The sequence below is a fragment of the Plasmodium chabaudi genome (assembly GCF_900002335.3).
Source record: "Plasmodium chabaudi chabaudi strain AS genome assembly, chromosome: 11".
NCBI classification, from domain to species: Eukaryota; Apicomplexa; class Aconoidasida; order Haemosporida; family Plasmodiidae; genus Plasmodium; species Plasmodium chabaudi.
In genome coordinates this window covers 182,233-206,073 of record NC_030111.2, presented here as the reverse complement: position 1 = coordinate 206,073, position 23,841 = coordinate 182,233, and the positions used below count along the sequence as shown (strand labels likewise).

Genomic DNA, 23,841 nt, shown 5'->3' with positions numbered 1-23,841 from the left:
TTTGATAATTATAGCGTTATAATATTTTTTTTTTGATTATTTTTATATTAGACGGTTTTTTTTAAGTTATTGATTGCCAATGATCAGGCAAAACGCACATTCGTTTAAGTTTGATTTGAAAAGTTAAAAAAAAATAAATTATTTTTATAAATAGGTATAATATACCTAAACCAATAAAATGGACAAATTGAAGGAGAGAAATGGAAAATAATTTATTTGTAATAAATTTTGTTTCCACTCTTAGCATATATACTTAGAAGGTTACGATATTTTACAAAAATATTGCCTTATTTTTATATTTTATTTATATATTATTTTAGATTTATATTTTTATATACAACAAATTATTTAGTATTGTGTTAAAAAAGAGAAAATATATAATAACGGTGATAAAATAAATTATGTGTTGATAAATCATTTTACAATTTAAAAAGAAAATGTGCATGTTATCCATATTTGGCTTATTTTTTACGTGAAAATTAATTTATTAAAAAAAATATAAATATATATAAAAGTATATAAAAATGAAAAACAAGCAAAAACAATATAATCCTTATATCAAATTTAAAGAGAAATGTGTTTATGAAAAAAATATGAAAAATTGGACGTAAATAATAATTTCATTAAACAATATGTGTACGCTCTCATACATTTTGAAGGAAATTGAAGGAAATATTTTTATGCTATGATAAATTACGATCATTGTTGTTATTATATTTTAATTATATTTTTTTAATAATGAGGTTTACTTGTTAAGGTTAAGAGAGTGGCAACTAAATGTGTTGAGACATGCCGTAATATAAACACATATACATATTACGGCATATTTGTAGTTATGCTAAAACTTGTTGTTGTGTGTGTGCCCATTAAATTGCACACACAATGTATGTCTCCTCAGTTATGGTATTTAAAAAGGGTGAAAATATAAATCGCCATGAAAATTGCCATGAAAATTGTCATGAAAATTGTTATCAACCATTTGTGGTACCATTATTTTAAAATAAATATCGGAGCATATGTGAATATACATATATTTTTTTTACTTATTTATTACTTCAAGTTTCGTATTGTTATATGGTGATAGGGATTATTTGGAATTCATTGATAGCCTTTTTCAATGTTGTTATACAAGGCTGGTATGTCAAAATGTATTTGGCTTATTTTGTCATGGCATTTATATTATTCGAATTTGTTTGGGTAACTTTAGAATTAAAACAAAAGCATTCAAACAAAAGGATAACAAAAGTTTGTAGCTTCACTAATGTTATTTTGGTTGACAAAAAAAACAAAAATTATAATAGTAGAATATGGCAAAATGCCGAAAAAAATAAAATTGAAAATTTAATCGATCTGCACACGGAACAACTTGCACACAACTGTGTGAAAAATGGTATGAACATATTGTGTCACTCTCTATACAAGAGAAACAACCAAATGTGGGAACTCCCACATGAGGTTAATAATGAGAACGAAATTTTATTCTTGGATATACAAAAGGAAATATTTAAAACATGTGAAAATAGTTTTAATGAAAATATATATGAAAACATTTTTAAAAATCAAAAAAAATATTGTAATAATTCAAAAAATCCACCTTATGTTTTTCATCCAATATATTCAAGTGTTGAAAGAAAAGTAAAAGACTCAAACAGACATGCATATACACACCGATTTAAGCTTAATAAATATAAAAATATATTTAATTATTTAAATAAGAAAGGAGAATGTATATATGAAAATAATTATATCATTCCATCATGTGATATTAGTAAAATAAAAAAGTCTATATTTACTATCCATAGTCCAAATTTTATAAATAAAATGTTTAATATAATAAAAAATAATGAAGAAATAAAATTATATGAATTAGATTTATTTTCCGATTTAATAATCCGATATTTAGTTGAAATAAATGGAACAGTATTAAGTTCATTGTTGGCTTTAAAGCATTCTATGTGTATGCATATAGGTGGTGGTAACCATCATTCAAAAAGAGATAAAGGGGATGGATTTTGTATATTTAATGATATAGCTATAGCTATTGATTTTTTATTACTTTACAAAATTGTTCAAAATGTTATTATATTAGACGTTGATGTACATCAAGGTGATGGTACAGCAGAAATATTTCAAAATCATAAGCATGTTAAAACAATAAGTTTACATTGTAAAGATAACTATCCATTTATTAAAAAAAAATCAACTATTGATATCGAATTAAATTCATATATGAAAGATGAGGAATATTTAAAAATATATCAAACTATTTTAAATAATATTAAACCACAAAAACAGTCTATAATTTTTTATTTAGCTGGTGTAGATATAAGCAAAGATGATGATCTAGGTTTACTTTTAATTTCAGACCATGGGATATATACTAGGGATTATATGACTTATCAAATGGCTTTTAAAAATAAAATTCCAATTGTTACTCTACTTTCTGGTGGCTATAACGAATGTGATCAGACATTATCTGAAAAGCATGCCATAACTTTTCGGTTACCAATATTAAGCAAAAATTGTTTTCCACAATATGCTGTAAAATATGTCCTTATATAATTATATTATTTTTTTTACATTTTTTATAGGGCTGCAAAAGCGGCATGGGGCACACGGAGGGAGCATGGATAAGGACATTTAGCGAATCAATCTAATCAGCTAACTAAATTTATGATAAACTATTAAAATGGCTAAGAGAAATATAGCATTTTTTATATGTTGCGTGTTATTTTTACTAAATTAAAAACATAAACAAAAATGTATGACAAAAAAAAATAGATGGCTACGCCATATTTAATAAGCGAAGAATATACATTTTGAATAATTCTTCGAATCTAATTAAAAAAATAAATGAGAATAGAGCATAATAATAGTGGAAATGATAATATAAGAACACGATTGGGAGTGGAAATAAAAATGATATGCATTCATAACAGGCAAAATGAACATTGGATGATAAAACTGCAATATGATGAAAAATTCCACTACACAAGTAAGCAAATAAGAATATGCTTAGATATGCTATATTGGCAACATAAATATATATTTATATGGCCATGTCATTGTGTGACTTTATTTTTATTTCTAGAACTTTTTCTACAATGAATTTGCTGTGTTGGAATTTTTTCTTTTTTCTTGGTACGTATGACCTTTTTGAGCGGTATGTTTTCTACTTCGTTATTCAGAGTTAAGTTGACATTATTTGGAGGGATATAAACATGTTCATACTGCTTGTTTTCTAAACATGAGTTTGTTTCATTTTGTTTTTGATCTTGTATAGTAGACATTTTAATTTTTCGTTTATATTTTGATATAACATTTTTATGTATATGACCAATACGTTTTTTTATAAATTGGCCAACTTTTTTATCATCATTTTGATTAAATATATTTTCTTTTCGATTTTCTTTTATATTCTCTAACAAAATTTCACTTAGATGTTGTTCTTTGACTTGCAATATTTTTTCAAATTCATCTTTTGAATTAGGAATGATGTCACTAACATTTGAACTAGATATCGAATCTAAGGAGAATAAATTAGAGAAGGAATTGCTTGTTGAATTTTGTTTGGTCTTATCTCTTTGGCTAGTAAAGTTTGCATTAGTCAAACCTTTTTTGTCATCGTTTTGATTTGAAATTTCCTGATCATCTGTTTCATTTGTTGATTCATCTGTTGTTGAATTTAAAACATAATCGTTGTCATAATTATTAGATTCGTTTTTATCTAAAAAATTAGTTTTAGAATTATCTCGAAATAAGCAATTATTTTGATCATGGTTTTTTATCATATCTAGCTCACCTTTTAGTATATTACTTTTTTTATTAAGCAGGTGAGTGTGCTTATCATTTTGTACTTCTTCATCTTTACACATTTTACTATTATCATTTTTTAAATGCGTCGATTTAGGTTCCATATTATTTGCATATCCATTATGTTCAGCATGCTTAGAAATTTCTTTGCCTTTTTTATAAGTACCTGAATCAGTATTATTATTTAGTATAGTAGAAGTGGAACAATTGCCACACACATTTGTATTCATTTTATCATCACTATTTGTTTTTGCATCAAAATTTGGAGAATCAATTTGATTGTTATTTTGAGTGGTTGCGCATTCTTTAATTTTATTTTCATTTCGTTTTTTACTACATATCGAGTTATCTACAGAATTATTGTTATGACATTCGGGAAGTGGTTCTTCTGAAATTGGAAGATGATCCAAGGGTTTAGATGCTACATCTGTTTGTTCAGGTAATTCGTTTGGCAATGGTGGGGGGTTTGTTGAATCTTCAGACCCAAGAACCTTTTCTGGTTCCTCTTTATCGTCAGTAAAAACAGGACCAATACTAGCCCCAAACTTTTCTATTTTAGATAATTCAATGTCATATTCTCGAACTTTAATTTCTTCACAAAAAGCAACTTTACTAATTCTTCCATTTTTCATTTTATTTTTTTTTAAATTATTAAGTTCAAGTAATGGATCTGATTGAGATGGTGGATCATGAAATAAGGGATCACCCTTTTTTTTAGATTCTAAAATAATTTTATTATCTGATTGATCAGAATCTAATATATCACTACTACTTATGTCTGTTTCATTTTTTTTTATAGAACAATAATAGTCATTGTTATTAATAAATGGAGTGTGCATAAAAGATGGTGGTAGGGTTCTTGTAGGATCTGCTCCTGTAGATTTATGTAATTTTGTACAATGTTCAACTAAAAGTTCATAATCATTAAATTGTAAATGTAAACATAATGGACAATGATAATGTGGATCAATAAATAATCTTGTATTTCTTTTCATTTTTTTTTTTTTTTTTTTCCATTTTTTAGGAGCATTATAAGATGTAACTCCTACATCTACTTTTTTTTCTGATGGGTTCATTTCATTATTATCATGCTCTAATTTACAAGGAAATATTATATAACCACCCAAATTTTTTCTATTTTTCCAATGTTCATTTAAATAATGTATATAATTTTTTACATAAACATTAGGAGGATAATATTTTTGATCACACAATGGGCAAAAATATTTTTGCCAATCTGGATTTCCATATATTAATCTTTGATCCTCTAACGAATGAAAAGCTTCAATTCTTAATGGCATAACAGAGGATCTATGCATTTCTTTATATATATTAGTTATATATGGAATTTCATTATTTAATTTTTCTGCTTCTATACGATTTTTTATAAGACTATCTGTTAGTTTATTATCTTCTATTGTGCCTAAAAATAAATTTATTTTCGTATCTATCCCATTTATATCTTTTTCATATTCATCATTGATATTGTTATCTTTTAATATTGCATCTGTTGAATATGTTTTTATAATATTATTATTTGGGTTCAAATTATTAGATTCTAAATCTGTATTATTACTTATGTTTACTGCGTCATCAATATTACTATAATTTTTATAATTATTTATTTCTATTATTCCCATTTTGGGTTTTACTATTTTTTCATTTATATTATTTTCCTGGCATATATTGCTGCTTCTATATCTGGTTTCGTACTTTGAGTTTTTATTAGAATACGCATCCATGTGTGTGATAGATGTGGGATCAAAAATGTTTTTAGTATAATTTGGGTATTCTTCTATTTCCAAATATTTTGTATGGACTTCCTTTTTTTCGATAATTAATTCGTTTTCGATTTTTTCTTTTAAAAATCTTTCATCCGTATTGCCCCTTCTATTAGTAGCATAATTTTTTGATGCATCATGTGCATCTACTTGGTCATATAATGATTCCATTTTTGAAGTTTTTAATGAAAAATTATCACTATCTTGATTATTAGAAATAATTGTCATATGATCTGAATGGTTCAATTGGCTTACGATTTCTGTGTCTGTTTTAGTTGTTTCATTATTTTGGGGAATATCATTTTTTTTATTTTTTATATTCATAATGTCATTTGTATAGATATCAGAAGTTTCTTTTGATTCATTTTCATAATTCCCTTCCTGTTCAGACTCGTTTTTTTTTCGTCGTCTAGTTATGTAATGTTTTTCATATATGTTAACATTTGGATTGTCTTCACAATTTGCTCGAACTTTTTTCCTTGCCATTGGTGGTTTTGATTTTTTATTTGATGTACTGTCTTGATTTGTTTTTTTTCGTTTACCTTCTTCAATAGTATGTTCCAACCCACTATTATCAGATGCAGTATAAATAGATGCATTTTTAGGAGAATCATTTTTCACATATTTATTTATTTTGCTAAAAAAAGCATTTTTTAATTTCCTATAAATCGAATTAGTATTATCACTATCTGGATCTTCAGTTTGTTTATGACTAATATTATGATCAATTTTGTTTGCATCGCTTAAATGGGTTTGTGAAATATTTTCTTCTATTTCTTTTTGCTTCTGTACTGAATCTGCTTGAATATTCGAAGTAAATAACTGGGGTAGATCCTTTTCTTTATCACACAAAATATCTTCATCATAAATAAACGAGTTAAATATAAAATCTTTATTATCATTATTAGTGTAAGCATGTTCCCCTTCGATATGTTCGCTTTTTTCGTTTTCGTCATAATCATTATTGTTTAGAGAAATATCAAGATTGTCATTTGAACTCATAATATATTTTCCCCATTTCTTTTTTCGATTTTTTAAAATTTCATAATTTATTTCGTCTTCACACTGGGCTGCTACTACTTCTGTATGACCATTAGCTGAAAGAATAGTTTCATTTTGATCAGCCTCTTTGTTATCACTTCCTTGTTCAACATTCCAAATAGAATTTAACTCTGTTTCGTTTGAAAATGGTTCTGTATGACTATCATTGGGTATGCATTTTTTATTATGCTCTTCCATTTTTATTTTACTATCACAATTTTCTAAGGAAGTGTCATTGAAAAGTTTATTTTGCGATTCAGATTGTACAGATATGGTTACATATTTTTGATCATCATTGTTGTTATTGCTTGGGTTGTATGTATTTTTATTTAAATTGAGATTATCTAAATTAGATAAATGGTGAATATCATTTTGTGTTGTGTCCATTTGATTATTTAAGAAAAAGCTATTTTTATTTTTAAAGTTTTGAATATTATTATGACCATGCTTGTTAAATATAGTATTCTGTATTTCTTTTTGTTCTTCATTTGTATGAAGTAATAAATTTTGATTGGTTATGCCATTATTATTATCATTTTCTATGTATAAGTTTTGCTTTGAATTAGTATTTAATACATGTTCAGGATTAACTATCGTTTTTGTGTTCCATTTATTATTATCAAAATTTTTAAAATTTGAGTTTTGGTTTTTATCTGGTTTATTACTAAGTAAGGGGGTATATATATTTTTGTTTTTTTTTACAATCTTAATTTTTTCATCACTATTATATGTACAATCCATTTTATTTTTTTTGATTATTTTATTGTTAACTAATTGAAATGAATTAGGGCCCAAATTTTTCCTTTGTTTATCTTCTCTTTGTATATCGACATTTTTTTCGTTTTTACTTTCTGTTTTTTGTTCATATATTTTATCTTCGTTGTGACTTAAATCGGCACAATCTGTTTTATTGTTGCTATTTGTTTGGCAATCACTTACATGCCACTTCTCATCATGCGCGATATTTTCATCGTTTTTCTTTTGCCCATATTTTGATCCGGCGTTTTCTTTTTTTTCAGAAATATTTTTTTTTTTTTTTTTCGATGTTTCAAAATTTGGATCATTCTCAAGTCGCATTGTTTCATCGATTTTATTATCATTATCCATTTTTGTATTTTCAAATTTTTTGTCTTTGCACTCTTTTTCGATTAACATAGCAGATAAATTAAAAGCCTTACCTTCGATATTTTTATCACAATTTTTATGATAAACTAAAGGATATTTTGTACATGTCATAGTATTCTGATTTGGTTTATCTTCTTTATTATCAGATAAAAGAAAACCTTTTTTATTTATTTCTGAATACTTTGAAAAGTTTAAAATACTATCAATGTTCCCAAAACTATTGTTAAGCGTATTATCATATTTTGAGTCACCATTATTTATAAATCGATTAATTATGTGGTCATATTTATCAGTTGGGTTTATTGAATTTATTTTTGTTTCGTCTTTGTGATTTTCTGTGTATTGCGAAGGCGTAAAAATAAAATAAATTTTATGAGAATGTAAATGTATGCAAAAAACGAGGTTTATATAGATAGAATATGTTTGCTATTTATTTTAGAAAAACAATTTAACTTAATGAAATGACGAAATGGCAATGAGCTGATTACCTAATAGAATGGAAGACTCTTCTTCCAATTTTTTATTTCCATAATTTAGTTGCGAACAATTTTGAGCATTATTACTGGCATTGTTTATTTCTTTTTTATTTTGGTATATTCCGTCTTTTGTTGGAACACAACTATCCAGATTATTTCCACCGTTTTCATATTTGGCAGTTTGTGGTTGTCGATTTTTTGAAATATTATTAATCTGGCTTAAATCTTTTTTACAATATGGTTTTGTTTGAGAATTAAATATTATATTATTTGTTTTTTTTAAACCTGTTGACATGGTACTATTATTTATATGACCATTTTTTGTTTTACTTTTTATGTCTCCATCATTTTTATCATTATTATTGCCGATATTTAAAATGTTTATATTTGTGGATGCTTCATTTCCTACATAAAAAAATGAATGTCATCATTTTCAGCATTACATTGTTTAGATTATCTTTGATAACTTTGTAACTATTAAGACATGCACAATGATAATCCGATTTGTTAGTTAAAAAATTTTGATATAGCTATAATATATATCACATGCATAATTATTACCTGTATTTATTTTGCTGGAAATATGATCATATTGTGTTCGGGTAAAAGAGGATTTAGATAAACCGACGCGATTTATTGGATTGAAGTTATCTCTTTGAGTTAATCTATTACTTACATTTTTCACATTAAAGTTTTTATTATTATTTAATTGTTGGTTATCCAACTTGATTGTATTTTCCTTTTTGTCTGTCTTTTTATCAGTTGGTATATCCTTTCTTAAGATCAAATGTTTGCCAACAACTTTTTCTATAATGTTTCGAATAGATGGATTAAGTGAAATTGCGGGTTTAGGGTTTACACCCTTTTTGAAAAGTGATGGCATTTTTTGTTCAACACTTTTATTTACGTCTACAGTATATCCTAATTTTCTTTTTTTTAAGAATCCCATCTTATCATCACTTTGAACCGATTCAATAGTGTCATTTCTTGATTTTTGCTTCTTTGTGTTATCATCTTTTACTATGATATTGCTTAATATGTCTTTGTTATGTTTTAATATGCTATTTTCAACTTGTGTATTATAATTAAAATTTTCAAAACTTTTTCTTTTCATTTCGTCAAATTTTAATCCGATTTGTACTGATTCACGTCTTGTGTTTAACATCGTTTTATTCATTTTATTTGTTTGGAATAAATTAGATGCTTTTGAATTAGGATCAAAACTTTTTCTTAATATATAATTTTGGCGATTCACTCCATGAAGGCCGTTTTCTATATTAGATGTAATACCAGAATCTGTAGAATCCATTGGTTTCACAGCAATACATATTTTATCACCATCTTGATAGGTACCATTGTTATAATTGCTACTTACAATATTATTAAAATTTTCATTTTTTGTAGTGTCCCTTGAATAAAAGCCTTGATTTGGTAAATAATTAAATTCATTAGTTCCTTCGATTATATTTTCATTTTTATAAGGTAAGGAAAATAAGTTATTATCTTTAGAATTTTTCAAATTTGTTGTATTATGCATGTGAATATCTTTAAGTGTTTCGATAGTTTCCGACGAAAGAAAACTCTTTTTTTCATTTACAAGTTCACTATTATCCATTTTTAAAATGCTTTCCTGATCAGTAGAATTTGAACTAGCTTTCATTCTTACACCTTTTACTGAAGTATAACATTTTGTATTGGTAATTTTATGAATAAATTTTGTATTTAAATTATTATTTTCATTATTTTTATAATTCTTATTGGTATAAGATTCTATTTTGTTCGTGATCTCTTCTCTTTTTTCTGTTTTATCAGCATGCTTGCTACTTTCATTTTTCATATTTTTGTTTTTAAATAAGAAGGGTTTTATTTCATTTCTAGTACTGTAAGCCGTTGTTTTGGTCTGGCTTTTTTCATTAATGCTTACACTTCTTATATTCGATTTATTTAAAATGTTCTGTCCATTTTTTATATGCATAGTAGATGATGCCGTGGGGTGCATTTGTTTTTTTTGTACATAACTTAAATTGTTATAATTAAATAAAACAGGTTTTGAATATACATTAGTAGAAGTCGGATCATTACAAATAGATGAATCCTCTATAGGGTTAGAATTTACGTGATTTGACAATAAGCCAATTTTTGAATTTGTGTCATTTCCTTTTTTTACAGTATCCTTATTATTATATATATTATTAGATGATATAGGGTATGCTACATTTTTACACGTTTGAATATTTTCATTTTTATTTTTTTTTGTAGGAGGAAGGTTATATGAAATAACTCTCTTAAAATTTTTTAAATTGTGATTATTTTGTAAATCATTATTTTTTTTATCAGTAATTAAACTATTGTTTTCATATTTCGTTTTCAATGTGTTATTATTTGTTATAACTTTTTGGTTTGTAGATGTTTTTATTTCGTCTGTCTCATATCCTGAACTACTAATTGTGCTAGCTTTTATTTTAGTTGGCTTTTCTTTTAATAAATTTTTTTCAGCTTTATGATTCACAGTTGAACGAGTAAAATATTGCCCATCATTTTTTCTTTGTCTTAATGGCTCAAACTGGTTTTTATCATTATTTTTATCATTATTTTTGTTTAGGCTTTCTACAGTATGATTGATAATTTGTTGTTTTTTTTTTTCTAAATTTTGGTGGTCTACTTCATTTCCATGAGTAGGTGGTATATTCCTTTGATGTAATAAATTTTTGCCTTGAATATTTTTATTTACAATATTTGAATGTTGGCTAGTACCTTTTACATTTATAGTGGATGATGTTTTATTTTTTAATTGATTTTTCTCTGTCTGATTATATTTATTTTTCATATTTACTGAGGAAATATATGAATCGTCATTTGTATTTACTTTTTCGCTTAACACATTTTTTGTTTTTAGTGTATATTTGTTATAAACGGTAGTTAGTTTACCATTTGGTTTGGTTGTACCTTTCCATGTGTCACTGGAAATGGTATCGTTATTTTGGGGCCTTATGGATTTTTCTTTACTATAAACATTACAAGTATAGGTGTTATTACTAAAAACGGAAGTTTTATTATTTTCTAATTTGTGTACTATGGAACTAGGTGTTTTGTTTGACCTTTTTGAAATATCTGTCTTTTCTTTTATATCGAAATTTTTAAATATGTGTGGCCCTTTTGTTTGTTCAATTGTTTTATTATTTCTTCTATTCATGTTATAGTTATTTAAAAAAACAAAAAAAAACAAATTCTTTCCATTGGTAGTTCATTCTTTTAATGATCGTCTTTGAAAAAGGATCGACAATTTTATACAAATACCACTGTATATGTCTACATGGATTTGTAGCAATGCCAACATGTATTCCCTAACGTATTTTTATACGTTCTATATATGCTTACATGAATATAAAATAATGTTTTTTTTTTTTGAAAAATATATAGATATATTTTAAAAAGGGTATAGACATATATTGTATTACTTTATAATTCAATGCTTTAAAATGTGAAATTATATTTTCATGTGTATATTTTTAATCTAGCTTATTTTATAGAAGAATTTTATTTATTCTAATATGACTATTCCAAAGAATAAATTAAATTTTATTAATTTTTTTAAAATTCTTTATATATTATACAGCTTTAATAGTTAAGTCGTATATTGGATTTAAAAATATATAAACCTTTCTACATATTTTGGTGTTTTATTTTTTTCGTTTTTTTTACAATCTATGTTCTTTATAATTAATTAATTTTAAAAATATAGAAGATTATATCTTATATGTATGGTTTTATTTAAAAATTGTAAAAAAAAAAATAAAATAATAAAATAAAATATATGTAGACAGGGATATTATTGAATAGTATGGAGAAAGTAGGGGTATTTCATAATATGATAAAAAGGAAAGAGAATATTTAAAATTGTCGCGTTTTATTATTTCTTTCTTTTAATATGTAGTAATAAAATTTAATAAATAATTGTATTTAATTAATTTTTTAAAACGAATTTAAACATGTAGGCAGACATAATACAAATTAGTATAAATATTTAATAGCATTTTATTTACATTTTTATAAGCTTTTAGTATCCCATTTTATATTTTTTGAATGTGTGTGCATATTTTATTTTACTCTTTTATTTATATACCTTTTTTAGTTCTTCATTTTTCTATTTTTTATTTATATACCTTTTTTAGTTCTTTATTTTTCTATTTTTTAGTTAGCATTCTACATAAATAATGTGACACATGAGGTCTACAAAAAACGAGAAAAATATAATTTTTTTTTTTGTTTTATATGTATGGATTGTATATATATGACCTCTTTCAAAATGTTGTAATATGTATAAGCAGCTGGAAGGATAGTGAATTCATTTTAATAAATTTTATTGTTGTGATCATATAGCAATGTGTGTAGGGAAATTAATTACTAGTCTAATATAGTGTAAATACATATAATAATATTTTAAATAAATATATATATATGTACTTTCTTTTATCATAAAGTTTGTATTTAACCTTCTATTTAGTATATATTAATCCGACTTGGATTTTCATTATTTTACCGTGTAACGTCATATTTTTTGTTGAATATGTAATGTAACATATATATATATAATACACTTGTAAGTACATGCTTAAGCATTTTGCTACATCGACAAAGAGATATATGCAACAACATACGGTTGTGTAGATTTTTGTAAAAAATTTAAAGTTCATAAAATTTGTTTGAAAAAATTTGGAATATATTTAATTATTTTTTTTTGTTTTTGGGACATTATTCTGTTTATTCACCCTTCTCTATTTTGATCATTAGAATTTTTTTTTTTAATTTTTGTGTGTGCTCAAACGAGACAACTTTACAAAAATGTCAAAATTAAAATCATTTTTTTTGAGGTCCTTCCTTTTTTTTGTCATAAATAATATTCTATGCAAAAATGGGAATTCAATTGATAAAGTATCACCATTTATGTTTGTTCAAACAAAGGTATAAAATATAAAAAGTATAAAAAATATAAATATATCAAACTGGAGAGTTAAAGAAAAGAGGGAATGCAATACTTGTTATGCATAGTGATTAATAATAGTTTTATAGTTCTTTATTAATAACTATATTTATTATATTCCACTACTATCAGTCCAAAGAATTAAATGTTGCAACTCCTCCTTACACCGTTTTTAACTTTGCAACCGAAGCAATTTCGACTCAAGATATCATAGAGGGTTAGGCAAAAAAAATGCACACACAAATCAGTATATGCATATGCTTACTTATCAATCCGCGTATTGTCTTCTTTCAAATGAATGCTTAAATTGTTTTTACAAAATAATTGCGATTTATTTTGGCTAGCTCCATATATGTTATTCATTATGGTTTTTCGTCTTATTGAATTCGAACTTTATTTATTTTTGGATTTTTTATAGACCATCTAAAGACTAAAGAGGTAACAAAATAAGCACAGACATTTATTATAATAGGAAATAAACGAGTTTTAAGTTCAAAAAATGTGTATACGTGATAAAGTAGTAGAACAGGAATACCCCTGAATATTTACTTTGCTGTTTTGCTATTACATTATTAATGACATTATTTTTATGTAGAAAAAAGCTATGAGACGATTTAATCAGGACCTGGTACAAAGAGAATACAACTCGAATAGTTTATAAAACAAAGGATATATGACAATATATATTTATCCCGAAAAATAAATGTTTTTTCATACATAATTTTAATATATCATTTTTTCATTAACCCTGGTTTTATGAATTTATAAAATATGAGTCTATACTCATTCAGTTTTATTATTACGTTAAACATTTTCCATTTTCCATTTTTTGTTTTACACTTTTAGAGGAACAAAAGAGAGCGCGCTGAAAACATTTTAGCAAATTTGTTGTCAAGCTCTTTGCAGTTTTTTGATGCAGAGGAAAATTAAAGGAAAGGGATTGTAATTAATGCAGTTAAAATGTAGAAAATTTGAAATAGCTGCATAAAAAATTTAATATCAGCACTGCTTATGGGCCTTAATGAAAATTCCTATTTCAGCTGATTTTACCATGTATTTTTTGTTGTTTATATTTTATTGTATTATTTTATTTGTTCTTTAATAGTTATATAAATTTTGAAAAACAACTGACTCAAAAGGTACCGCAAAAATTGTGCACATTCTATTTGTTTATAATAATCATGGGTATGCTTTTGAAATGAGAACAAAATAAAAAATTTATTATACATGTTTGTATGCACAAGTTTTTAGCTAGCTGTTTGAATTATTTTTTTTTTTTTTTATTTGCCAAACTGCAAAATTAAAACATTATTTTCCAATTAAAAAATGAAACAATAATAAATATGTCATAAAGAAAGTTGGTGAAAATTATGAAAAATATGCTTTTTTTAAAACGCTTTAATGTGTATTTTATACAAATATGCCAACGTGATTTTGCGGTGAATGTAGAAAAAGGGCTAAAGCCATCCTCTTTAAGAGTAAGGGGGAATAAAAATAATTTTAACGATATAATTAATAAATATTATCCAAATCGAGTTTTAAAAAAAGAAAAAAATGAAGTGAATAGAGAGAGTAATACCGATTGTGGTAATAAGAAGTATTATATATCTGAAAAAGTAAAACGAAAAATGAAATTACTAAATAATCAAAATGATAAATTAAATATGTATAGTGAGCTAGCCATTTTTAATGAAGACAAAAAAAAAAAAAATCAACCAATAGAGGGTATTGAAAATATGTCAAATAGCCAATCGATTATAACCCAAGATATTGAAAGGGAAGAAGGAAATATTGAAAAAAAAAATGAGACATTAGAAATTTCCAAAGAAGAACATGATATACAAAAATATAAAAATAAAATACATAAAAAAATATGGATAAGTCTTAAAAAAAATAATAAAAAAGATTTCGAATATTATTATGATATATTAAATAAATACCCATTGAAGGATGAAGTTTCATATAGTATTTTATTACATGGGAAAATAATTATATCAGATGGACAATATTTAGAAGAAAGTTTTAATATATTAAATGAAATGAAATTAAAAAAAATACATCCTTCTTTAATACGATTTAATGAAAGACTATTATGTAGTTATGTTGAATTAACAAATTTGAATTCTAGACCGCATATAAAACAATGGGTTAAAGTTTTGAGGTGCGTTTGGTTTACCTCTGCTTTAGTTAAAGCTAGACGACAAAAATATATTTTAAGAAATATTAATAATGCAAAAAAAAATAAGTCAGTTGAATTAAGTAATTTTAAAAACATTTTCAACATTCACAATTTAGCTGCATTATATGCTGAAAATAAAGATCCCCTAACTAAGGGATACAATGAATATCTTCAGCATGACCAGTTAATAAATAAAACTACATAATTGTAAATTAGTAGTAGTAAAATATGTGAAGCACATTCTTAAAAAGGTATATGGATTGGTTCTGCTATTTATTTAGGGCTCTAAAAAATAACAAGAACAGGGCATACACCCCCCCTTATAAGGCTACATTACCATTTCATGTATGAACATGCTTATTTTTTATAGAAAAATTGTATAATTAAAATATTGGTAAGGTTTATGAATTACGCAAAAATAAAAAATGCACAAAACAAATGATGGTAAAAAAATCAGGATTATAATTTAAAAGGAAAGACTGAAAAAAAAACTTTTTATGATTACATAAACAAATGAAATATGAAAAAAAAAAGTTAATAATAGTTTTTATTTTTGTTGAAAATATTAACTTTTATATTGTACTAGCACATTGTAAATATCTTGAAAAACGGTGTTAAGTTTTTGTAGAGACTTACAACCAGTGATAATAATTTTTCCAGAAACAAAAATTAAAATAACTGATTTTAAATTAGAAGTTGGTTTATATCTATAAACTAAACCCGCAAATAATTCAGGTTCATAATTACAATAATCTTTATGATCATGAGCAAGCATTTCTAATCTAACTGGTATATTACAATTTGCACTAGCGATTATATTTTCAATTTTAAAATTTTTTAATCGAATATTTTGGTTAGTAACAAATTTAATAATTTTTCCAATTTTTTTACATCCATTTATAGAGTCTGTTTTACTTTTTGTACCAGTAAGCATTATTCTTCCGCTTTTAAAAATAAGTGCTGTACATTTAGGGTGATTAATTCGAATTATAAGAGTATTAATTTTACTAGGATTATATTCTGCACTTTTAATTGATACAGCTACAAGTCTAAGATCAATTTCGGTATCCAAATTTGCTGAAGATATTATATTATGTATTTTAAGTGGTATATCTTTATGAATTAATTTATTTTTTGTATTAGATGATTTATTATCATCATTTTCATAATTTTGAATATCTTGTATTATTTCTAAATTCGTTTCATTAATTATATTGTCTTCAATTTGGTTGTTTTTATCAGAGTATTTTTCTACATCATTTTCGTCATTACATTTTTCTGTTATACTATTTTTTTTTAAAAGCATACTAACTTTCTTTTTATTATAATCATAGTTATCATCTTTCAAATGATTTTCTTCCCTTAAGAAGAAATCTGGATCATTTAGACCATCGTTGTCATCCATTTGTTTGTTTACTTTTTTAAAATGACCTCGTACGTGTTAATATTAATATGTGAATGTACTATATATAATATACATATTTTTTTATCAACCTTGTTATTTTTATTCCTATTTTATATGCCGTAACTCACAATATTTGTTTTAAAAAAAACGGTTGGAAAAAATATGCATAATATTAGATATAGAAATTTTTAAATAAAAAATATACTGTAGTATTGGGTTGTATATAGGTATGCTTATTTTTTTTTTGAAAATTGGAATATTTCAAAAAATGAGAAAAGCTATATTTTTTTTATATTATAAGTTATAAAAATTCAAAGTATCATAATTAATATGTATTATTAAAAAGGAAAAAGAAAAAAAAATATTTTTTTTTATATAAATATAGTCAAATGTATGTAAACGTGATAAAATATTTCCAAAGAATGTTGTTATAAGCTGCCTATAGGACTAGTGATCGTGATCGTGATCGTAAAAAAGAAAGTGCATAATTATATATAAAATTTTAACCTAAAGAAAATTATAAAAAAATTAAAAAAGTGGAAAAAAAATAAATAATATAAATTTTGGCTTAAACTGAAAATCGCGTTTTATTTCAAAAAAATATGAAAAATGTAGTATAAAAAATATTATTGATTTTTTTTTCGCTTTGCTGTTTTTAATAAAAAATTTTAATTTATTCGTTGTTTTTGTTATATATATATTTTTTATATAATTGCCAATTATTGTCGTTTTTTTATTCCATCATTTTTAATTTGGACTTTTGGGAATTTATTTATTTTTTTTATTTTCTCTTTTTCTTGATGATAAAATGAGGATAGATAAATGTTGGTACTGCTCGGGAAACATATATCCAGGTAAGAAAAGAAGTCCAAAAATGTATGAACCATGTACGAAGCAAGTACGAAGCATGTACGAGGCATGCACAAACATGTATACCCAACATTTCATATACCATTTTTTGCACATTTATTATGCACAGGGCACGGAATACATTTCATACGTAATGATGCAAGAGTCTTTCGCTTTTGTCGTAGCAAATGCCATAAACATTTTAAGGCAAAACATAATCCACGTAAAGTAAAATGGACGAAGATATATCGTAAAGAAAGAAACAAAGAACTTAATGAAGATAAAATATTTGAGTTTGAAAAGATTCGTAACGAGCCAATAAAATATGATAGAAATTTATATATAAAAACAATTAATGCTATAAAAACAATTGAAAAAATTAAAGAGAAAAGAAAAATGTTATTTTATAAAAATAGAATAAAAGAAGCATCTGATAAAAAAATTAACTTATCCTTAAATTATATTAAGAAAAATCCAGCTTTATTAAAAAATACAGAATTTGAAAATATACATAAAGAATTAATTGCTAAGAAGCAAGAACATGTAGACGTTACACTAGTTAGAAACAATTTTGAAAGTGATGAAATTATTAGAATGGATGAAAATGATGCAATTAAATTCTCTTCGGATATATTCCACGAACAAAATGTACAGGTAAGCATCAGACTGTCCAAAATTTTGAAAAATGTTGTATAGCTACAAAATATGTAGCAGTGGTGTTTTCTCATATACATGATGCATATACTAATTTATATGGATATATCCTTTTTCTATTATTTTCACCATTGCAGAAAGAACGAGAACAACGGGAGAACACAAATATGGAGTTTGCATGATCCGTTTTATCAAAGGAAATAAAATAAATAAAATTTACAAGCTTATATGCTCTTCTTATTTTTTTAAAATTTTTCAATATTATTTATCAACAAATTATTGCATATTTTTTTTAATTAAAAACTGTATACAAAAAATATAAAAAATTTTAAAAGTAAAATTGATTAAATTGCCAAAATAAACGAAAAGTATTTTGCGATAAAGGCAAATACATCACTTAAAAAATTAAACAGTTGGAAAATAAAAATACAAAAAAAATAATATTTTACATGTATATAGAAATATGAATATACATGATTATTCAATTCTATTTTTTAGGAAGACTGTTTTTTTTTCCCTTAAAACAATATTGAATTTTTTTTTGTTTTATTTTCTGCTGGTAGCTTTATAAATATACTATAAAAATTATCTTTCATTGTCATAAAAAAGAAATTCGCAATATTATATCCGTACATAAGACTTAGCAATCCATTTGGATTTTTGTCTGTAAAAAAAAGTAAATTAGTAAAAGGGTATATAATAGTTTAAGAAATAAAAAAGATATATGCTCATTTGTAGACAACATAATTAAGTGTATTGAAGGGGGAAAATACCTGATGCTTCTATTTGGACATTCCTTTTAAACCACATATTTAAGTTTATTTTGAAAATTGGTATTTCAAAATTGACATTAAAAAGGAGTATAAATGATAGAAAAATTATTGAAATCTGTAAAAAAAAAAAAAAAAATATGGATAGGACAGGTATTAAAAAAATTGTGTTCTCTTTTTTTTTTTCGATTTCCTTACACATATTTGTCTTCTAAGAATGCTTACAACTTTATCGGTTGATGAGAAGAATTGTAATAATGCATCCCATGCTAAAGCAATATAGTTATTTTTATTTTGTTCATGAAGTTGTTGCATATATATGTTTAACTGTTGTTCTTCCTTTAAAAGTTTCCTTGTATATTTGCCATTTAATAATAATAAATCATAACTATTTAAATGGCTATTTTCTTTTTTATTTCGTTCTATTAATTTATTATATTTTTTTATCTTCAATTGCAATTCTTCTATATTTTTACAAATGTCCAAATATTCAGGAGATTTAAATTGCTGGCAATATTTTTTTAGTATTATGTTTTGTAATTTTGTCAAAAATTTTATAATATTTTTATTAGTAAAAAATAACCATATTAAATAGTAAGTTGCTTGAACAAAAACATACAAAAACAAATACAGAGTTGTATTATGAATGAAATGTATTTGATCACTGGAAGCATGATTCATTATTTAAAAAAAAAATAATAAAATATAGTAAAACACACAATTATGGGTGAAAATATATGGAAAATTTTTGTTAATAAGTTAGGGTAAACTTGAAGAATAATGTTTTAACTTAATCTTAAAAGACTAGCTAGCTGTAAAATCAGCTTAACTTAAACGGCAGCATTTATTAGTTTGAGTTTACTGATATGCACATGTATGCTTATTATAGTTATGTTATTATTCCATTTTTATTTTCCAAAAACTGTATGGATAAAATTGCAAATATCTTAATTTTATTGAAATTTACTTTGAAAATATTTCCAATTTTGTTCATAATTTTTTCATACTTGTTCATACTTTTTCGTACTTTTTTCATTGCTTGTTCATAATTTTTATTTTTTTTTTTTTTTTTTTTTTGGAACCGCATACTTTTTTTATGGCATGTATACATATATTATATATAATTATATGCATAGCCTATCTACAAAAAAAAATGTATTTATATATAAAATACACATTTAGTGGATAAAAATGCTTAATATATGTTTATGCCAAAATTAATAAAAATAGTATTATAATTGATTTTTATATGTAAACAAAATGGAAACAATGAATGATAATCAATTAAATTCCTTGAAAAGGGTATGTTATATTTTGTTTTTTAATCATAAATGTGTTTTCATTCGAATGCTACTAAAATTAAGGAACATAGTTTCTTTAAAATTGGATATTTATGTCTATATTTAATTTGTTTTATATTAATAAGAGCAAATTATAATGTACTTGGATAGACATTTGCTTGTTTGCTATGTGATATAGTTCATATTAGTTATCATTATTAACATGCCTGTTCATATTTTTATTACTAATTTTTTTTTTTTTTCATAGTTGAAGGACATTTCAAGAATAATTGAAGCCACATTACAGCAAAATAACAGAATAAAAAGTATTTTGGCAAGTGAACTATATTTTAGGAAAAAATGTGAAGCATCGATAGAAACAGTAATTTTTTAAAATATAAGGATAATCTTTTGTTATTATTAATTCACATTTTATATTTAGAAAAAAAAATAAACAGTCTATGTCCTTTATTTGATCATTTCGCTATTTTTGTACTTTTGTTGGGAGTATTATTGCCATGATTTGTTTTCATTTTTTATAGATAAAAAATAATACAGACGAGCAAGAGTGCTATAGGAAGGTTTCGAAAATGTAAAGATTAAAACGTTTTAAAATGAGGTGTTAAATTGAAAATAATTATTTTGCTTTACTATTAAATAATTCGGATAAATTATGTACGGTTCATATTTTTCTTATTAGCTTTATTAGGAAACCCAAATCGGTTTTAGCAAAAGAACTTGATGAAGAGCTAGCCGAGTATGACAAATATAACCCCCACCTAGTTGTTAGTTATATAAATATTGAAACAAATCGATCATGGAATTTATTTTTTAAAGCACACATTTCTATAGACATTTTATGCAACATTTTTTTTTTGTAACTTAGGATTTGAGAAAAAAACTAGTGGACAAATTGGCAAATTTGAAGGAACAGTATTTACAAGCCCAAGAAGCTGTAAGTTTCTTCATTTTTTTTGTCACAAATTTCATGTAATATTTAATACTCATAAAATAATATATATATTTTTGTTACAGATTGAAAAAGAAGCTAGCCAAGCTAATTAAAAGACGACCAAAAATAGCTATCCGACTATACTACCATATTAATGTGGACTAGTATTATTAAAAATATAATTTATCACAATTATATATTATGAATATTAATGGGAAGGAAGATATACGGAAATGTATACTCAGTAAATAATTAACCATATATTTAGAAAAGACCACTAAAATAAATATCTTTCTACTATTATATAAGTTTTTAAAAATACACATTAAAAAAAAAAAAAGTTCTTATGAATTATTCAATATGTATAAGAATGCTTATTTACAATAAAAAATTGTAATAAAGCTATAAACAAAATAATGTGAATTCGTCTATATATGCTATATATATTTAGTACTACTATATTAAATATTTTGTGCATATTTTTATACATACATATAATTTTGTGTACTTTTTTTATATGCATATATTTTTTTCCTTAAAGAAAAACATTTTTTTTTCTTTCGTTTTTTTGAAATTTAAAAAAATATTTATAATATAAATAACACAAATGAAGTGTTTGAAATTGTTTAAGAAAATATGAATGAAAGGGTAAACAAAAAAGAAAAACTCTCGTAAAATTTTCGCCTTTGCCTGAAATTTTAAAAATTCACATACGTAATAAAAGCATAAAATCTTTATAACTACGTACAGTATTAGTACATAAAAAATATAATATGTATGCAAGCATATTATTTATAGTTACGTAAAATAATAATACATAAAAAATATTATATGATGCATATTAGTTGAATTCTCTTTTGTACTTATTTAAATGTTTTATAGTAAATAAAAAAATAATTTTCAATACTTAACATAAAATTTTTTATAAATAAACTTGCACATGAAAAAACTACTTATTAATAAATGCTATTTATTATTTATTTTACATCGATTTTTAAATATTATTAAAAGGTATATTCTTTAATTTATATGTAAAATAACATATTATACAGTATATTTTCCACCGAAGAAGGTACATTTTATAGTATATACTTTTCAAAAAATATAAATTATATACAAAATTAGTTATCACCAATTCATATAAGCAAAATGACAGATGATAATCCACCAGCAAATAATAATGGAAACTCAGGGGCTCCTCAAGGTGAGCATATCCAAGTTAAAGTGCGATCACCTGATGGCGCAGAAGTTTTTTTTAAAATAAAAAGAAAAACAAAGTTGGAAAAATTAATGGAAGTTTATTGTAATCGTCTTGGTCAATCAATAGAAGCAGGTACGTGTTTTTAAAAAAGGGAGCAACCATCCTTGGCAGTGTATGAATATGCCATGTTTTTTTTTCATATTTTTCGCATTTTTCATATGAATACTTGGCTCCCATTTGGGTTTCTCAGCCTTTACTACATATATTTCTTTTTCTCAACATTTATAGTCCGATTTTTATATGACGGAGATCGAATCCACGGAGAGAATACCCCCGACCAACTTGGAATTGAAGATGGGGATGTCATTGATGCGATGGTGCAACAAACAGGAGGATGCTTATAACAAAGCATGTGATAAATAATAATAAAACATTATCAATATATAATAAAATAGAAGAAGGGAAATCCATACACATATAAATAAACAGAAACTGATAGTTTTTATATTCGATTCATACGAGAAATAGAGCATATTTCTCACATAATTAATACGTATATATAATATTGTGAATATGTATAAGCCATATAAAGGAATAAGACATATTTTATATTGTTAAATTGGTTTGTCAGGAATAATGAAATTGCGTATGCTCCCGTTGGTATATCAATGTGTGTACTATTTAAATCCTTATCGTTTTATTTTCTTCCTTACACATTTTAAAAAGAAAATAATAACAAATGCTGTAGCATTATCATTTTTTGTGATAGGTACAGCTTTACATTTATACTAATACATGATCATGTATTTCATCTCATACAGATATTATGAATTGTTTTTTTTCTATAAATGCATATATATATGTATGCATAGCAATATTTTTGCTTTTGTATATTTTTAAATATTAGCATGGTTTTCCCACTGTTTATACAGCTTTATAAATGTTATCGAAAATGGAAATCAATGTATTTATAAGCCAGTTATGTATTTTATTAATCTTATTAATCTTATTAATTTTTTTTATTAAAACCTTATAAAATTTTTTTTAAATAATAATTTTTAAAAAATATATATTTGATTGAAGCAAAGCATATTCCTACATTTTATGCTACATATATGTTTGGAAAAATAGTTAGAAAATTATTATAAGGTGGACGAATGAATAATATATTTATCAGACATCCATTCGGTACATGCTTAATATACCATGTTAGTTTTACGTATATAAGACTTATGAATGTCTGTCTACACACAGAATGAAAGTTTTATCAGGTATTGTATTTGACAATTTTAAATGAAATAAAAAATGTGTAAGTGGGATTATTTCTTATATAT

The 23,841-nt window shown here is 24.3% G+C and overlaps 9 protein-coding genes across 9 annotated transcripts; 6 read left to right on the top strand and 3 right to left on the bottom strand.

Moving 5' to 3' along the window:
• Positions 1 to 1,074: 1,074 nt before the first annotated feature.
• On the top strand, positions 1,075 to 2,634 carry PCHAS_1105900 (histone deacetylase, putative; the record flags this gene model as incomplete). The annotated part of the gene is made up of 2 exons (XM_016798530.1): positions 1,075 to 2,501; positions 2,592 to 2,634. 2 exons carry the CDS (start codon positions 1,075 to 1,077, stop codon positions 2,632 to 2,634), a joined length of 1,470 nt encoding a protein of 489 aa, XP_016653925.1.
• Positions 2,635 to 3,062: 428 nt separating this feature from the next.
• PCHAS_1105800 (conserved Plasmodium protein, unknown function) lies at positions 3,063 to 11,429 on the bottom strand (the record flags this gene model as incomplete). The annotated part of the gene is made up of 3 exons (XM_016798529.1): positions 3,063 to 8,095; positions 8,249 to 8,641; positions 8,798 to 11,429. The coding sequence occupies 3 exons, from the start codon at positions 11,427 to 11,429 to the stop codon at positions 3,063 to 3,065; spliced, it is 8,058 nt and encodes a 2,685-aa protein (XP_016653924.1).
• Positions 11,430 to 13,078: 1,649 nt separating this feature from the next.
• PCHAS_1105700 (conserved Plasmodium protein, unknown function) lies at positions 13,079 to 14,147 on the top strand (the record flags this gene model as incomplete). The annotated part of the gene is made up of 5 exons (XM_016798528.1): positions 13,079 to 13,198; positions 13,350 to 13,434; positions 13,636 to 13,655; positions 13,813 to 13,845; positions 14,064 to 14,147. 5 exons carry the CDS (start codon positions 13,079 to 13,081, stop codon positions 14,145 to 14,147), a joined length of 342 nt encoding a protein of 113 aa, XP_016653923.1.
• Positions 14,148 to 14,587: 440 nt separating this feature from the next.
• Positions 14,588 to 15,601, top strand: PCHAS_1105600 (conserved protein, unknown function; the record flags this gene model as incomplete). The annotated part of the gene is made up of 1 exon (XM_733254.2): positions 14,588 to 15,601. One exon carries the CDS (start codon positions 14,588 to 14,590, stop codon positions 15,599 to 15,601), a length of 1,014 nt encoding a protein of 337 aa, XP_738347.2.
• Positions 15,602 to 15,961: 360 nt separating this feature from the next.
• PCHAS_1105500 (TATA-box-binding protein, putative) lies at positions 15,962 to 16,801 on the bottom strand (the record flags this gene model as incomplete). Its single annotated transcript, XM_735670.2, has 1 exon — positions 15,962 to 16,801. The coding sequence occupies one exon, from the start codon at positions 16,799 to 16,801 to the stop codon at positions 15,962 to 15,964; it is 840 nt and encodes a 279-aa protein (XP_740763.2).
• Positions 16,802 to 17,609: 808 nt separating this feature from the next.
• On the top strand, positions 17,610 to 18,486 carry PCHAS_1105400 (60S ribosomal subunit protein L24, putative; the record flags this gene model as incomplete). The annotated part of the gene is made up of 3 exons (XM_016798527.1): positions 17,610 to 17,655; positions 17,781 to 18,304; positions 18,442 to 18,486. 3 exons carry the CDS (start codon positions 17,610 to 17,612, stop codon positions 18,484 to 18,486), a joined length of 615 nt encoding a protein of 204 aa, XP_016653922.1.
• Positions 18,487 to 18,822: 336 nt separating this feature from the next.
• PCHAS_1105300 (conserved Plasmodium protein, unknown function) lies at positions 18,823 to 19,755 on the bottom strand (the record flags this gene model as incomplete). Its single annotated transcript, XM_016798526.1, has 3 exons — positions 18,823 to 18,968; positions 19,078 to 19,192; positions 19,273 to 19,755. 3 exons carry the CDS (start codon positions 19,753 to 19,755, stop codon positions 18,823 to 18,825), a joined length of 744 nt encoding a protein of 247 aa, XP_016653921.1.
• Positions 19,756 to 20,343: 588 nt separating this feature from the next.
• Positions 20,344 to 21,419, top strand: PCHAS_1105200 (mediator of RNA polymerase II transcription subunit 11, putative; the record flags this gene model as incomplete). Its single annotated transcript, XM_016798525.1, has 6 exons — positions 20,344 to 20,376; positions 20,623 to 20,736; positions 20,897 to 20,946; positions 21,055 to 21,139; positions 21,241 to 21,309; positions 21,390 to 21,419. The coding sequence occupies 6 exons, from the start codon at positions 20,344 to 20,346 to the stop codon at positions 21,417 to 21,419; spliced, it is 381 nt and encodes a 126-aa protein (XP_016653920.1).
• Positions 21,420 to 22,455: 1,036 nt separating this feature from the next.
• Positions 22,456 to 22,911, top strand: PCHAS_1105100 (small ubiquitin-related modifier, putative; the record flags this gene model as incomplete). The annotated part of the gene is made up of 2 exons (XM_016798524.1): positions 22,456 to 22,639; positions 22,796 to 22,911. 2 exons carry the CDS (start codon positions 22,456 to 22,458, stop codon positions 22,909 to 22,911), a joined length of 300 nt encoding a protein of 99 aa, XP_016653919.1.
• Positions 22,912 to 23,841: the final 930 nt, after the last annotated feature.